The sequence below is a fragment of the Paramisgurnus dabryanus genome, chromosome 10 (assembly GCF_030506205.2).
Source record: "Paramisgurnus dabryanus chromosome 10, PD_genome_1.1, whole genome shotgun sequence".
Taxonomy (NCBI): Eukaryota; Metazoa; Chordata; class Actinopteri; order Cypriniformes; family Cobitidae; genus Paramisgurnus; species Paramisgurnus dabryanus.
In genome coordinates, this window is record NC_133346.1 from 23,898,621 (window position 1) to 23,914,612 (window position 15,992).

At 37.4% G+C, this 15,992-nt stretch overlaps 1 protein-coding gene and 1 long non-coding RNA gene across 2 annotated transcripts in view; both read right to left on the minus strand.

The window, feature by feature from the left end:
• Positions 1–400: 400 nt before the first annotated feature.
• LOC135779504 (uncharacterized) lies at positions 401–3,541 on the minus strand. The gene is made up of 5 exons (XR_010544806.2): positions 3,231–3,541; positions 1,612–1,668; positions 1,410–1,471; positions 1,061–1,122; positions 401–901 (listed from the first exon to the last, which is right to left on the minus strand). It is a non-coding gene; the product is annotated as an uncharacterized lncRNA (long non-coding RNA).
• Positions 3,542–12,708: 9,167 nt separating this feature from the next.
• Positions 12,709–15,992, minus strand: part of galt (galactose-1-phosphate uridylyltransferase) — a 142,127-nt gene continuing 138,843 nt past the window's right edge. Inside the window, exon 11 of the mRNA XM_065290227.2 lies at positions 12,709–13,088. Within this exon, the coding sequence (XP_065146299.1) occupies positions 13,017–13,088 (72 nt within the window). The 3' untranslated portion in view covers positions 12,709–13,016. The remainder of the gene's footprint in view (positions 13,089–15,992) is intronic.

Sequence of the window (15,992 nt, forward strand, 5' to 3'; positions counted from 1 at the left end):
AATTCAAAGCCTGATATTTGTACTTCTATGACTACACTGTTAACGATTTCCCTGTATTTTTACAGTACGGTACTGGCAGCACGGTTGCCAGTAAGTTACTGTATTTTGGTTTTACAGTACTGTACTGTAATACCATTTTACAGTACACAAACTAGTACTGTATAGTTACAAAGCAGTACTGTACTGTAATTTTACAATATTTTATTACAGTAGTCTATTTTTACAGTAATTTACTGTAATGTCTATATTGACCCATAAATACTATTTATTACTTATTACAGTTAATACAATAATATTATATAAAATAGCTAGATATTTAGGTTTAAATCTATAGTTATTAATATGGTAAAAATGCTATCCTTGACATGACATAATGAATTAAAAGGCAATCCAAGCAATGTTTGTATCAAAATTTTATTTAAAAAACATTTAATCGAAACAAAACATATTTAAAACAAGATTTTAAACAATAATAAACATATAATCAAGTAACATAAAATAAAATCAACAAGTATAAACAAGTTTGGAGACCCCTGCTGTAACATATTTAACTCTGGCAAATAGAACACTCTTCCATAGTTTGAAGTTTTCAGTTTAAAGTCCATCATCGACTAAAAGGTAACATTTCACTGTGGTAAAAAGAACACTGGCCCATAGTTTTAAATATTCTACTTGAATTTCATTTAACACTAAAAATAAATGCATTAAACTGTGGCAGACAGACCACAGTGGCCTTTACTTTGAAGTCGTCCATTCGAACTCAATCAGGGACTGCATGAAGCTGTTCACATGGGGGTTAATGGCCACAGCTTTTCTCTGCACCAAGTTCCTTGTCTTTTTGCTTGCTCCTTGTCTGGATGTGCACTTTTTCCCATCTTTGGAATTAATTCTATCCAGAAACCTGTTAGAAATATCATAAACATTAAGTCAACAAATATAAGATAGAAAAAGATTCTTAAAAAACTAAACTCAGCCTTGAATTTACTCCTATTCTGAAACCTTTTGCTCTTATTCTACTGTTCCACACCTAATTACATTAAAATACAGAAGATTCACTTACCGCTGAACAAACTCTTTCCTCAATGGACAGCATCCACCTGGATCATGTCATGATTGAATGTCCTGAACAGAAAGTACAATTGTTACTGATTTGGACACAACTTTTTATTCTGAAAACAAAATCTTTTGTCAATAAAGTCCAGGGACACCTCTGCTAAATAAATACAATTATTAAATTAAATTTCTTATAACCAAAGTCTGAATATTTCTGTTTGTATATTTCTACATGGCAAACTAAGACAATTGTGTACATGTTGTGTATGGTCGTGTTACAGTGTTGTGTGTGGGAATTGTGAATGAGTGTATACATGGGTATTTAAAGAAACTGTAGTGGTAAAGTGCAAACTTACCGAACAATGTGCTTGGTGTGTGTCTGGTGTCACCCGTTGTGCCTCCACATCTGCCTTAACTCCTGAAAAGTGCAATGACACTCAGGTAAACTACAAATAAAAAGTGATCAGCACATTCCTGTGTACTTTTACATGTGACGTGAAAGCATTTAATATTGCAGTCAAAAAATACATGACTTGTAACTGTACATCATGTACTTGCCTGGTGCCTTTAAAGATGATCCATCTTACCCAATCCGACTTACAAGCAATGGTAAGACTGTAAAAAAGACAAATGTTACAAAATCTGTTAGCCATAGAAATAAGTAGACATTGTGAAGGAAATGGTAAAAGAAAACTTAGTAACACTTTACTATAAGAGTTTATTCCTTAACATTTGGTAATGCCTTAGCTAATATGAACTAACAATGAACAATATATTTTACAACATTAATAATATTTGATAATGTTCATTGTGCAGAGACAAAGTGATTGATTTAAAAATGTATTAAGTGTTTAAATCTAATATCATGCTATGCTAACAAATAAAACATTACTGTAAGTGTTAAGTCAGTTGTAAAACATTATATATATATACATTATATATATATATATATATATATATATATATATATATATATATATATATATATATATATATATATATATATATATATATTAGTTGTTATATTATATATAAATATCTAAATAAGTCTTTTTTAATTATTATTCTATAACATCTTGTCTACAGAAAATCTCTGAAAATGTCTCGTTTACTGCAGAAAATAGCGATTTATAGTGACAAGGTAAAAGGACTGTCCCTTTAATGTTTTACCCGGACGGCTGCGGTGTAACACTATTTCACGCAAAGTTTTTTAACAAGTTAGTAGCTAGCTGCTCACTTTAAAGATAAACATGATCGCCTAAATCTGAGCAATCCTGGTGATGCCAGTTTCCTACACGATGTTATAATGGACTATTTTACATCCAGAGTTGAAGGATCAGATGACAGAGACGAGAAGACAAAGGTACGTAAATGCGGAGCCCATTCTCTTTTCGTGCATTGATTTGATGCGTTTTGGAAACTTATATACAGCGTGTAATGCATCTGAAGTGGTGGAAACAATATGCCATAAAAATGTATTGGACAACTTACTGGGCGTGTAAAACGCTTAAGAGAAGATATTCTCTGCTTTTGCTGATATAACGTAATATAATAACAACAACAATAAGCGCGGCAATCCCTTTCGTTCATCTGATATTAAGATGAGCCCAGGTCTGAATTATATTTGGTCGAAGTTAAAGCTGCGATGAGTTCGATGCATGTATCCAGTTAAATATGAGGTTTCTTGTTTTCACTTCTGTGGAGTAGTTCGGTACTATGCTGTGTACGGGGTGTCAAGTCCTATCTGTTTTACAACCACGAGTCAGCCTTGCCAAACAGTCGAACTTCATACTTTTCTCTGACGTTAACTGAACGGATGAAACGCCGAGATTAAAGACCGTTATGCTGGGACCGCAAGACCGCGCTGGCGGGTTGTCTTTGTCCATTTCGTTAAAAATAGTTTCATTGTCACCACACTTTCAACACAATATAAACTCAACAAACCGTCATAATTTAGTTAAAACAACCCTATATTCATTAAAAAAGGTGTAAAGCAAGTTAAAGCAGCGGTAGACATCTGTGTGTAACGTGAGCTTACTTTCTGAGGGAGATTGAAACTTTGTTGGCGACCGTTTTTCTCTCTCATTGCACGTTTAAAACAATATTGTGACAAACTATTGACAACATTCTTAAACTAAAAATTAAGTTTTCATGAAACAGAAATATTTCAAACTTACCGAACTGACAGAAATCAATCGTCCTCCTTCAGCTGCAGCCAAGAGTTGTGCGCTCCCTCTGTCTGTGTGATTTGACGTTGGCGCACTTTCTCTGATTATTGCAAGTACACCTGGCACATTACAGCAATGGCTACAGCAAGGTTACATCAAGACCAAAATATACTGTAAAATGTTCCCGCTCAAACAAATTTACCCAGAATGCATTATGAACTGCAGTACTGTACTGTAATGTACACATACAGTATAGTACTGTGGATTTTTACAGTACAGTGCTGCTAAATCTACAGCGACATCTAACAGTGTAAGAAAAAGAAAAAGGCTTTTAAAGGTTTTAATAATAAAAAATTCAATAAAAATGAAAACAACACTTTTTTAACATTATTCTTAAACTGGTGGCCTTCTTCCTCCGCTTAGTTCTTCAGTTTACAAGGTCCGTTATCTAAATAGGGATTACGCACAGCGACAGCGCAACTGGCTTTTAAAGGGGATGATAGCTGAGTCTCTCATTGGTTTACTGCACGTTACGCCCAAAACACACCCATTACTCATTAGGAAAATATGTACAACCCTTTTCGACCCTGCGCTCGGCGCACAAACCATTTTTCCCGTTGTTAAAATAGCAAAAGTGGCATCGGACACGCCCATTTAGACCGTGCGCCGTGCGCTTTAGACGCTGCGCTAAGATCGTTTAAATAGGGCCCTATATCTAGTGAGATTAGATTAGATTAGTTTAAAAAAAACTAGGAAAACATGGATAAAGAAAGGGATTTAGAAGTGTGTTACCCCCTGTCCTAGATTATTATTGACGGGGATGGCACGAGCTTTGTGTGTGTGTGTTTGGTGCGGAATACACACACGCTTTCCCCGAGGGGGAGGCGTGCGGGCATTGTGAGAAAATACTATTTAAATGCTCCGCTCTCGATGGTTTTGTTTGATCAAACAAACCTTGCAAGCCTCGTGTTTCAACGGGTGCCCGTGAGTCGGCTTCACCCGTTTTAACCGAGTGCTGTGAATTACTCTAGTTCTGAGGATCTAGATGTAATTAATGTTTATACAAAAAACACAAATGAGCTTAACTCTGACAAATCAGAGTTCCAGTATGGGACCTGGCAGTAGTTCTGAAAGGGCTCTTTATGGCACCTTTCGAACCCATTGACTTGTGTACAGATAAGTTTCTGTCACTGGAGTTAGCCTTTTTATTATCCATCACTTCTCCGAGGAGAGTGGGCAACTTTCAAGCTTATCAGCTTCTTCTTTAGCCTGGAGTTTGCTTCAGGAAAAATTAAGGCTTTTGCACCCGAGACCGGGTTATGTTCCCAAGGTTCCTAGCGATGTGGCTAGAACATTGGTCTTTCAGGCTTTTCATCCTTCTCCTCAAGAGTCGGCGGATCAACAGAGGCTACATCTTCTATGCCCTGAGGGGTTTTTAGATGTTTACATTAATAGATCTTCCACCTTAGAAGATCCGACCAACCTTTGGTCTGTGTTAGGTTCTCCAAGAGAGAACATCCTTCCTCTAAACAAACAATCAACAATTGATTGTGGAGGCTATTTTTATAGTGTATGAGGTGCGCAATATGCTTTCACCTCTACGGATTAGGGCACACTCGAATAGGAGTATGGCGTCTTATCTGGCCCCTTTGTCAGGGACCTCCATGCAGGATATTTGTTGTGTGGCGGGATAATCTCCCCCACACATTTTTTTGAGGTATTATGATTTTAGACCTCCCTTTTCTACCTGGATCTCAGGTCTTTACGTCTTAAGTTGTGCGTAGACACCTTCACACTTACAGACAGTCACAATTAATTATGGCGTAGTGGGTATCTCGTTCCCCATAATGTCATTACCATGACACAGCGTCAAGTATCCCTTGAAAGGGAACGTCAGGTTACGACTGTAACCATGGTTCCCTGAGATAGGGAACGAGACGCTGTGTCCCTTAGCCATAACTCCTTGTGCCTGTAGCATTCGATTCTTTTTAGCAGAAGCTGTTTGACCTACATTTTCTCCGCCTATTTATAGCCTCGCGTTGCGACGTCACATGACGTCATCCGCCGGCGTCTATATATAGACCTAGTTGGAAAGAATTTTCACGTGCGTCACGCTGCATAGCGTTCCCCATAATGTCATTACCATGACACAGCATCTCGTTCCCTATCTCAGGGAACCATGGTTACAGTCGTAACCTTACGTTCTCCTGAATTGCTTGTAGGTAGGCGGGCTTTGTCCAGAAAAAGCAGCGAAAAACACCAGACCTTAAGGATTAAAGGTCTGGCTACGCGAGCCATATTGGAGACCATGAATACTGCACAAATTTGACGCACCACTCATTTCACTGAGAAGTGATTGTCTTCCAGGGAATGTTTTTTGAATGAGTGATCTCCCCATTCTGGAATCCTGAAATGCCATTTGAAATTGCTTGCCAAGATTCCATCAGCTTTAGACAGATGTTCCTGGAATAGCTGATCGTTGTCAAGCGGACGTGCTACAAAATGTGGTAAGAGACTGGTATGAGATGTTCATGTAACACATAGCCAAGGCAATAAACGCTGTAACTTTATACTTGAAACTGAGCATCCAGCCTTTCATGGAAAGGAAACTGTGGAAATGTTGAGTCCAAGTGCTATGAAACAAAAATCATAATGGTGTATGGGAATTCCAGATTATATCTGGTTGATAGGCGTGAAAGTACAGTTGGCATTGTGTGTGTTTACATGTACTGTGATTTTGCAGTAGAAGGTCAGAATAATTGCTCAAATGGAATTGGTTTAAAATGGGCAAAACATACCATATGTATTGTTAAGAGGCTTATTTAGGTATTTGGGAAACAACCGCAAAGTAGTTTGTTTTAAACCAAGAACTGTGAATGTAATTTTCAAGTCAATATAACAGTTCTTTGCAACCCATTACAGTAATGTGAGATATTTCAGAATAAAAGGACATCCAACAAAATTGCTTTTATTCATTGAGATTCGACAAGAAAGTGGTTGTTTCATTCAAAAACAAAATGTAAATAAATGAAACTGGGTCTGGATGAGTTTGTTCTAGATGAAGATTTTTCACCTGCAGCATCACTTTTTTGACCAGAACGTGGAGACTGAAGGTCAGTTGGTTCAAAAAGCATCTCAACATATCCCAATGTTAACAGTTCTCTTTTAAATCTATACTAGCAATTGGCATAAAATTTATTGCCTTTAATTACAGCGTTAACTATTGGCAAGACATTAAAAGAAGTACTTGTAAAAAGCCTCCTTTAATTATTCTAAGGCAAAAGATTATAATTCACCAAAGCTCTCACACCGCACGCAAACGCTCTGGAATTAAAGCATGTCTGGGCAGATATCTCCCATTTTTCTTGGAACAGTGCCAAGCATCAAGTAATCTCCCATGAGTCTTTGACAAAGCCATTTTTCAACACGTTATTTCAAACCCCACAGCAAGAGTAACTCGCTCGATGTCAAATGCGAGCAGCTCGACCGTGATGCATTAGCCCTCCTGCAATTTTATAGATTGTTTAAATAGTCTCTTAAAACCAAAATTGATCCACTATTATCAATGTCACTCACTGCTGAGATAACTTACAGCTCTCTATCGAAGGTAAAATCCTGGATCGATTGCACAACATATTTTTAATAAACACATATCTCCTTAAAGATTTTAGACAGGCCTGGTTAGTAACAGAATTGACAACCTACATATAAATATAAACTGTATCAAAGAAAAATGAACACCTATGAGCGGTTCATGAGATGTTTGTGGGGTTTACAACACGCTTCAGTGGAATAGATGATACCTCAGGGAATAGATTATACCCATGAAGATCCCTTCTTATCAAGACAGTTATCATGTAGACTTATTCGGCAGAGAAGTGTCAGGAGTTAAGAGGCAACAAAAATAAAATAATAACTTAAGAAAAACGAACAACAGTTGCCTCTGCTTCTTGTTTTTTTTCTCTAAGTGCCATCTTTGAAAACATTTGAAATCTGACAAAAAAGTTGGATACTGTTGCAGTGTCATTGAAAAGAATACAAATCAAGGACAGGTGCCTATGTGTTCTAAAAGTTCAGATGATGCAAGAAGTTTCTGGAGAAGTATTTTTTCTTAAAAAAAAAAAAAAAAATGAATAAATAAATAATAAAAACCTATGTGTGTTCAAACCGAACACGTAAATGCTTCCTTTCATGATTTATGATTTCAAAGCAGCATCCCTAAGAGCTCAAGCGTCCCCGCCTCTGCTGTGAACAATTCTAACCCCTTGTTTTCAATGACAACACGCACCTGAACAGATGGATGCCGCCACAGACAGACTGGGCCTGCACACGTTCTTAAGTACACTGAAAAACGACAGAGAGAAAGATGGAGCACCTGGCAAAGAAGAGAAACCTTCTGTTATGCCACTGTAAACTGGCTCCACACACACAAAAAAACATTTCACCTCTCAATGTCAGCTGTTTCGGCATTGCAGTAAATCGAACTCCTGTCTGGCAGGTGCAGTACTGAAAAATGAAACGGTTCTGCTGCACACATTTTCCTCGTTAAGGAATCTGCCCTGGGACCATGATAGTCAAATAAACCTTTAAGCATTTTTTCCTGTTACAGACATCTAAGCTTTGAGACTTTGGCTGCACCTAAAATCTTAGGCAGCTGTCTTATACCCTCGCTGCTCTATTATCAGGCAATTATCAAGGGCATATTTTGCACGTTTTAGACAGGCTTTATAGATGGCTTAACATAAATTATATTATACATAGACAATAAACAGGTAAGGGCCAGAATTACTATCAGCTTGAATCAGCACAAACACCTCTTTTGCCATTAAATAACTACTGTCAGGATTTACTAAAGACATGCAGTAAAATATTAGCGTTGTAAATGCAAGGACACAGTTGTTTTGCGATTGACCTTATTGCATATGCATTTGTACGAGTTTCCCTTTCAGACGCAAGCGCTGTGATTGGTCCGATAAAACCCCTCCTGTCAGGTCAAAAGAATCTGTGTCGCCTTTCTTCATAGGACTTTCCGCTTGCGATGGTAAGAACAAAGTGGCCAAGTTGAGGTGTGATTTAAACTGCAACAAGTCGCTGCCTATTTACCTTCATCACTGCTGGTCTTCTCAAATCATGCACAACAAGCTTCTTCCTTTTTTATGGGTTTACTGGTCAAGCTGCTTCTTCTTTGGCTGTTGGATTCCTACTGTGGGTACATGCGTGGATACTTCCTACCAGCACTCTACATGTGTGCAGAAGTATATGAAAACCGACACGTACCCTAAGCTGTCGAGGCTACGTCGTAGGACTTAAGCAGAATTATAATGCGCACTTGAGATTTGCACTCGTCATTTGTATTTGTGCCATTATACCACAGGGCTGTTGAATGCTTTGTTCTGTTTGGTTGAGAAATGTTCCATGGATGTTGATTATTTTTCTGTAAAACGCACACATGACCTGTCAAATGTCTTAAAATAACCACCAGAGCAATGTCTGCTCCGCTTCGTGCCATAATACCACCTTGAGTGTGCATTATTTTCTAATAATTCAATGGCTTTATTCCAACGGCATCTGTGCTTTATTATTTGCCATTTAATAAATCTGATCCTTTCTTGGGATAACTGTAACCAAAGGTTGTACAAAATAAAACTCATTTATACAGAAACTGTCCTGTGACTGCTTTCTTGGACGCCATTTTAATCTTTCAAGGTCGACTTTGCTCCACCAATTCCCTTCCCCTAAGGACGCACAAGCAATTGAATTGTGCAATATCAAAGGCAGTGAAGGATACATATATGCTGCCTTCAAAAATTTAATCAGAACAAGATATCTCAGGAGACGAGATGTGAAGCAAACTTTGGATTCGGATGTTTCTTGATGTTTCCTACCTAAGCATGCATCCCCCGAAGCATTTTCAGTGTTCAGACTCAGCTGTATCCAGCATACTGTAGAAGACATATCAATACCAGCTATTGCTGATAGTTATGAACAAAATTTTACTTATTAGTGCATTTGTACCATTAACATATGTCTATTAAGATGTTTTGTGTGGTTGCTAGTGTTGTTAGATATACCTGGGGTGTTCTGTGTGGTTGTTGTGATGGAAATACACAGTTTCTGACATTTCAGGGTAGTTGACAAGATGTTGTTGCACAGTTGCTAGTGTTGTTTTCTAAAGCAGTTACACTAGTTAATGTGTGATTGCTAGGGTGTTGTTACAAGGTTGCTAGAGTGTGTGGTTGCTTGGATATTTTGACTATATGTACTGTAATTTATGGAGTTTCTGTGTGGCTGTGTAGTGATTTTGACAAGGGCACCAATTAATTTAGTGATTTTCACACAACAACAATTGTGTAGTGTGCCGTACACACTAAAGGTTTCACCTCAAGTGTGTGCCTGTGTCAGTTGACCCCTCCATCCTCTACTTCGGGGCACCAGCTAAAGAATTTCACTTTAACAATATAAAAATCATCTAAATAGATCAAGAATAACTAAAAACACTACTAAATGATACTAAAATATTAAATAATAGAAAAAGATAGAAACTAAAATGCAAAGAATAGAAAATTGAAGTGAATGAGATGAATTCATGGCAGAATGTTTTCTGTTTCTGATAAGATGAAAATCTTATTTCTAATAACCCAAATAATCAAAGAATGATCTGCTAAACATTAAATAAATAGGTTATGCAATATTGAAAAGCATCTATGGTAAATAGCTACTAATAGAATAGACCAATGCCATGGTTTTAGGTAAGAGGTTTGGTTATGTGATATTTACGTTCTGTGCGGTCCAATAAGCAGTCCGGTAGTGGCTCTGTTAATGTCTCTCTTTTCAGGAGGACTCAGAGGGATGGTACTCTGTTAATGTCTCTTCGGGGTGAGAACCAGAGCTTTGAGGTGTTGGTTTGTCCTGTTACAATCTCTAGCACACAGGCAGGAGACTCAGAACGTGGAATGTCTGGAAAAAAGGTACATTTATAACTTTAAATAGGGAGGAGTTTGCATCTTGGCACCTCCTGATGCAGAACCTTGACTAGCTGTTTATGTCAGAGGAAGCCAACAAAATGTGCCCCCCCTCTCTTCACTGTGAGGAACTCATTTGCATAGCATAAAGTACAGAGTTTAACTTTGTCTTTAGAATTTCATCTATGCATTTTCCACTTACCAAACACTTTCTGAAATACCATTGGCATTATCCTGAATGTAAAAAGTATAAACATGACAGCAAAATGTTACCATATCAAACATGCATTCATTCATATGTTAATAAGTGTGATTATTTGAACAGTTTCATAACACAGAGATTTCATTTAGAATGCTAGTGTGTTTAAACGAGTATGAAGCATAGACTGTAAAAAAATATGGACGTAGTGTCCGTGATGTCACCCATTGGTTTCTGAAGATCGTTTTTGAAACTTAAAGTAGACGTTGCGTGCCGTCGCCATCTTGGCCACGTGTCACCGCAAATCACTCACGGATAACCGAAAATGGGTAAAGAGGTGGGACATGGGTGAAGCTGAGGTGGCTGATTGCTCAGACGCGTCAGAAAAATTTACTATAACTTAACGAATACTTATTTCAGTTTTCTATACAGTTACAGTTTTTCTCAGTCGCTTTGGTACAATTCTCAGATCAGAATTGAAATTCTCAAAACTACTTGTTCAATTCTCACATCATTGTGTCACTTGTGCACATCAAAAAAGCAGTTTCTCATTTCTTTGAACAAGTTGCAAATGCTTTGGTACATCCATGCAAATGATTATGTACAATTCTCTGCTTTTTCCTACATTATCAATTGCTTATGTCATGTTGATCAAAATGTATTATAATGGGTCTCTGTTGAATAGTCTCACTCCACACAACATTTAGGCATTGGTTCATAGTATAAGTCTTTACTTGCAAAATGGTTGAACAAGTTCTCATAATACAGGGTTTGGTCAAACATATTTCCATACATTTCCATTAGACGTTTTTTTCTAAATCTGTCCTGAATTGGTAAATTGCTCGCAGGTGAATTTTGACTTTCTCTAACAGACAGAAACGTCCCCCAGCAAGCAAAAACCGAGACGTTGAAATGATGGCTAACTATAGACCCAATAGTAACCCACTTCTACCCTAAATAACCTTGAATTTGGTTACATGCCATTTTTGCCAAAATAACTTGAAGATGTATGATATTCCAACATGTAAGCAAAGTCAACAAGTGTTCAAGGTGTTTGCTTTAATTTCTTTTACAAGTATACACATCGTCTATTCTTGGGTCATGGTTAGACGTCTATTAGACTTTTACTGGCAGCCAAAATTTAGCCTTGTTTTAGCCAAACATGCTTGCTGGGTCAGGAGGTGGAAGAGTTTTCCCTAAAGATATTGTCCCATGTTCACATTTCTACTTTTATGTTATGCAGTGCTGTCTTTTCCTTTCTGTCTCATTATGACATGGTCTGTCAACCAATTACAGTACAAACAGTAAAAGCGTAAATGTAAATTTTGTCCAGTCTCTTGCAATCAAACTCCCACATAACTTAGACTAAGGTATAACTTACAATTTACAATACTTGTCATCAAATCTTTAGCCATAGTTTACATCAGAACATCCCTCCAGAGTAAACTGTTATATTGACAACATGACTAAACAATTTGACTGTCTTATCCGTACACAATGACACAAGGACTTGTTATTCTGATGGCACTGACATGTTCATTGACACAGATATTTAATTTTGAGAGATGAACTAAGGATTTTGAGTAAAAGAGTGGCTTTTGCAGGTTATCCATGGTGTTTTGCTATTTGTACGAATTGTTTTGAGAAATGCACTTACTGTTTTGCAAATTGTGAGTATGATTCGAGAAATGTACCAAAGCGACTGAGAAAAACTGTAATGTCTATAGAGCAAAGACGATCCATATGCATTGGTCACGCCCCACAGTCAATGGACACTCAATCCAGTCTCTGTATTCAGTGCCGTGCTGAGTTGTTTTATCCATTTGCAGCAAACATGACATCTAAATTCTTATTTACTTGCGAATGTATGTCACTGACAGTTCCCTTCAGACAAGAGTGATTGTTTCCGTCAAACAGTAGCCTGTGCATGATGACCAAACGTACACACAGGGCATCATGATGGTGAGCGTCTTCGTTTGTGGGACTCGGAAATGGCGAGCAAAAGCAATCCAAACTCGCCAGTTAAGACAATCAAGGGTAGCCCCTGCCAAAGCGAACAGCTCAAACCTCAGTTATGGTGCCTGCTTTCCTTTCCAGGGCACACACACACGACTATCGAATGATAGATTGCTGTCGAACATCACAGCTAGGTTCTTCACTGTGGAAGATGGCATCACAGTGCAGCCGTCTATGGGCAACTTGCAATCTGACATATTTAGTTTGGAGTGATTCGGTTTAGTAAGTATCTTTGTTTTAGATGAATGATAAAGCAACCATTTCCACAAACCGCATGATCTGAAGCATTCAATTAGGCAGTCAATCAGGTTTTTAAAGTGTATGGTTTATTTTTTATTTATTACATTTTTACAAATAGAACATAATTAACGTTGTCCAGTTACCGTTTTCCAACTCCTCCAATTACAGTTCACATCATGTGGCCTTAAGAGACCTTCGACAGAAACTTTGGGGCCAATTTTAACTTGTTACTTGAAAGAGCAAAATAAAAGTAGTTCAAAAAGTAGTTCATAGGTCAAATTCCAACAATGCAATCTTACAGCTCCATCTGTTTCTCCCAGATTCATGTTCTCATTATTTGGTTGTTAGACAGATGAAGGCCGACAGGTCACACTCTTCTTAGTTCTCCATTCCTTTTGTCTTTATCATTTTATAATGTTCTTCTCCGATTTTTCTTAACTGTTCAGCAGCCTGTTGATATGAGAAAATATGACAGAGATATAGATAACACAGTAAGTAACACACACCCTACAACACATTAGTTTACATTTAAATTTTACAGGTATGCATTTGGCAGACACTTTTATCCAAAGCAACTTACAGTGCACCAAAATTCAATTCACTTCAATATTATTCATACATCACTTTTCACAATTGTTACTGTTTCACAAAGTTAAGCCAATGTCAGCTGACTCCATAGGGATTAAAAAACACTGTGGGAAAAAAGTCCTAGGTAGAAAAACCTTGAGAGAGAGACAGAAATAGAGGATATACTATATAATAGATACAAATTTATATATATATATGCTGTATTCATAGTGCCCAACACAGTTCCAAACTATAGCCATTTATGTTTAGAATTTATTTTATAAAACTGTTAGTTTCAGTCCTTGATTTTGATTGGTCAATAGCTGTGTTTTAAGGTAAATAAAACCACGCACTCAATACCTGTGTGCCAATTCAAGCGGATCTGACCTTCTAACCATGCAACCTTAAAAGGCGAGCACTCGATCTTTCAAGATGGCAGCCTCAGAAGTCCACAAAGAGAACTGAATTGAGACTGTCTAACCTTCGGAGGACCCATCATTTGCATCACCTGGGCTGCGTTTATAAAACAGAAATAGTCATGCGTTGAACACCCTGTTGTGATGACCCAAGAGTTGCAACCACGGTAGCTGAGAGGCCATGCTTTGTGTTCTTTTTTAAATGTTTCTGGAGCCTGATGAAATCATTATAAATACGTGTTTAATACTGTAAAATACACATGATGTTACGGTCACTGCCCTTGCTGTCGAGAATGAAAGAGAACATTCCAACTTGAACCCATTGTGCGAGCTGTCTCTTTAGTACTGCGTGGTTTATTTACGCTGCTGCTAAATGGACTGCAGTTCTGACACACCCACCAAACAAGAGAAAATGTATCTCAAACCCTGTTGCACATCGGTGCTTAATAATATTAAGACAAAACATAACTTAAAATACAAAAACAGTGACAAGAAAAATGTTTTCTGATAAATGCACACTTTTATTTAATAAAGGTTTTAATTGTTTATTTTAGAATATCCAGTCGTTATATGCAGACGTTGCAGGCGTGCAATGAATCTTGGGATAGCCTAGGCTGTTAAGGATCCATTCAATCTATCCTTAACAGCACGTAGAAATTAGGACGCATTTTGAGGCTTCATTCTAAGCATTTGAATTGGGACGGCCTTACTAGCCTCAATCGATCTTAAAATATGTCCTTAGAAGGTCGCAGCCTTTGAATTGGGACACAGCTAATGATTCTTAGTATCACTGCACAGCACCCTTAGCAAAGTAAACATGTGTGAAACATACTATACTGTTCCTGTTCACAGTGAGTCAGGGACTATTTTTTCCATTGGAAGAAATGTTTTAGAGATTTTACTTCATGAAAGTTGCATTGATACATATTTTTTGCTTTAATATTTGTATTGTGAGTAAACCATTTTATAAAAGCTTGAGGTTACAAGCTTGAGTACTCGAGCTTACTTTGAAAAGAAAGTTGTACTGAATACTAAATAAATGTTATAATTTAATACAAAATAAATAAATATACTACTGTAGACTCTTGCTATCTCAATAGTCCATAGTAAATTAGCAAACTAGTACTGGAAATTTACCAGGAAGTCTTAAAGGCACAGTGGTAAAAGACTGTTTACCATACAGTTACTATGTAAATGGTCAATCAGCACTTATAATAATCTGCTTACAAAAAAATTAAAAGCCAGCATTTACATATTTACATTTACCCAGCAGAGAAACCACCACCCGGTCGCCCTCTGATGAGATAAGTCCCCGCAGGGAGTGTGATTAAGCGTCCTTGCTGCATGTCACCTTATGATCCAATCTTTCAGTCACAACACTTTTTAATTCCTAAGCGATTGTCGACGCAGCACAGTTTGACGGGGACTGGTTGCCGCCGTTGAGTGAGAGGTCAGTCTCATAAACACTGGCAGCTGGGCCCGCTCCGGGAGAGTCGCATTCATAAAGCCTTAATAAATGTTACAGCACATTAAATCACCCCAGAGGTGATTGCTGCTGGATATATCAAACAGAAGCAGCTCAGTCATGAAGTTAGAGAGACCACAGCATTATCTTTGTGTTCCTGCAAAAATCACATGGCAGTAACCGCATTATGTATAAGGTCTTACGTGCAAGTTTGGAAATTAGGTCTTGAAAGTGACCATGTGATCATGATCTTTCTGCTAAGTCATGACGTTAGGAATACTGTTTCCGGGTCCAAGCCTCCACTCATTTTAATAAAGGATATATGAGCTCTACTTATTCATATTACACATTTAAGTGAAAATGACATATACTAAGAATGTACACAGCAGTCTCCAGGCTCACAGAATCACAGACAGCAATATAATAATAATTTGAAAACAATCCATGTCCATAGGTCCATGTCATCTCAGATTTTGTTATGGAGATACAAATTAGGACCGGGTATTTTTGATAGTTTTGCATTATGATACGAGTGTATATTATCATGATTTCTTGTTATTTCCCTATGGTATTTTAGATCGGTTGGAAAGAAAGACCCGGAAGACTTAAGTTAATTATTAATACTTCTCTCAAAGATGAAAATTATGTAATCTGTCATTTCAAATCTGTATCATATTCTTATTATCATATACTTAATTGGAACACAAACAAAGACACTACGAGCTGTTTTGTCCTACTACTTTATGTACCTCTGCCTTTACGCATGTCTGCATAATCTGAAACACATTGGTACAGTATATATCACTGAATCTTTCAGTTCAACAGGTTCAATTCAAAGTTACGAAGCAGACAATATTGAACATTAAAGAGTAACTAAACCCTAAACCAACTTTTTTTAGTTAATGA